Source organism: Eleutherodactylus coqui, chromosome 6 (assembly GCF_035609145.1).
Source record: "Eleutherodactylus coqui strain aEleCoq1 chromosome 6, aEleCoq1.hap1, whole genome shotgun sequence".
Taxonomy (NCBI): Eukaryota; Metazoa; Chordata; class Amphibia; order Anura; family Eleutherodactylidae; genus Eleutherodactylus; species Eleutherodactylus coqui.
In genome coordinates this window covers 239,790,516-239,792,252 of record NC_089842.1, presented here as the reverse complement: position 1 = coordinate 239,792,252, position 1,737 = coordinate 239,790,516, and the positions used below count along the sequence as shown (strand labels likewise).

At 35.9% G+C, this 1,737-nt stretch overlaps 1 protein-coding gene across 1 annotated transcript; it reads right to left on the bottom strand.

Annotated features, from left to right (window-relative positions):
* Positions 1–304: 304 nt before the first annotated feature.
* LOC136571934 (olfactory receptor 5AR1-like) lies at positions 305–1,306 on the bottom strand. The gene has a single exon (XM_066572552.1). The coding sequence runs from the start codon at positions 1,304–1,306 to the stop codon at positions 305–307; it is 1,002 nt and encodes a 333-aa protein (XP_066428649.1).
* Positions 1,307–1,737: the final 431 nt, after the last annotated feature.

Below are 1,737 nucleotides of genomic sequence, written 5' to 3'. Positions count from 1 at the left end.
TAAAAACTAACCCATGCTTATTTTTAACAGGGCAGAATGCGGGGGTAAGTGAAAAAAAAAAAATTTCACTTTCGCCGCGGGACAACCCCTTTAATGGAAAGCATACTCCCTTGCTTAGGTATTTTGCCTAAGCTTTGTTTGCCTTGCTCTACTCTCTTCCTTGCTTCTAGAGTAGGGCCGAATTCCAAATTTTGTGATCCGACCACATGCAAACTGTCTCTAAATGAAGGGAATTGTGAAACATAAATCATTGTGAGGACCTGAAATATAATCACTTAAATTAATGGCAGTACTTCATAGAATTCTAGAAATTTGTGGAGATCTGGGCCCAAGGGAATAAATGTTTAGGTCCACTACTTTTGTGATATAGCTTACTCTTCAGTAGATTGATGAGGGTGTTTTTCACATCCTTGTTCCTCACACTATATATAAATGGGTTTAACATTGGAATAACTGCTGTATAAAGAATAGGCAATAGCTTGTCTCTTTCATTAGAGTAGTGACAATTTTTTTTCGAGTGAGGCTGTAGATACATAGACATAAGTGTCCCATAGAAGAGGGAGACGGCAGTGAGGTGAGAGGCACACGTGGAGAAGGATTTCTGTCTCCCTTGTGATGAAGCCATCTTCAGAATACTGAAAATAATGTGGGCATATGATATTAGAATCAATAAGAAAGCACACATAATAAAAATTCCTGCAATAACGTATACAACTAATACATTAACAACGGTATCTCCACAAGATATTCGTAAGAAAGCGGGTATCTCACAAAAGTAGTTGCTGATGTTGCGACAATTGCAGAAAGAAAGTTGCAATGTGATAGACACCTGCAGAATAGAGTCAATTAACTGAACACCTAATGATCCCACAGCTAAGTAAAAACACAAGGTCTTATTCATTATGGTGTTATAATGCAAAGGTCTACAAATAGCGGCAAATCTATCATAGGCCATGATGGCAAGTAATGTGCATTCTGTTCCTCCCAAAGTTAAGGAGACATACATCTGTGTTGCACAACCTAAAAAGGAAATACTTCTGTCTTCTGCTAAGGTGTTCCTTAGGAGGACGGGAACGACGGAAGAGGAGTAGGAGATGTCAATGATGGCGAGGTTGGTCAAAAAAAAGTACATGGGGCTGTGTAGAGCTGGATTGATCCTCACAACGGTGATCAGCAGAAGGTTTCCTGATATAGTCATTAAATACATTATCAAAAATATGAGGAAAAAAATTACTTTCAGTTGAGGGTCAGTGGATAACCCAAGTAAGATGAACCTAGGTGAAACAGTTAGGTTTAGCTGTTCCATAACATTCAGATGGTTTCAATATTTCATGGAAAAAAAAATAATTTTTAAACTTTTTCAGAAAATTTAGGAAAGGATCTGGTAAGAGATAGAAAAAAAAAGTTAAGAGTATAAAATAAATATCTATATATATAAAAAAACAAAAAAAACAATGCCCACACAAACCTAAAGTGTTGCCATATCTGCCCTGTAAACTTTGAACACATTACCCCTAATAAAACAGAAAACTGGAAAAAAATCCATGGAAAAGAATTATATAAAGACGTCTTATATGTTACAAAGAAATGCATCCCAAGAATAAAAACAATAGGTCCATAAAGCTGTATATGTATGGAGTTTCATGCTTACTATAGTACATAGAGCCAGTGATTTACATGTATGTCACTTTTTTGCACTATTATTTATTTTACTCATTCATATAGCACATACATATT

Coding starts and splice junctions, on each gene's coding strand:
- LOC136571934 (XM_066572552.1), bottom strand. CDS start 1,306: ATGGAACAGCTAAACCTAACTGTTTCACCTAGGTTCATCTTACTTGGG.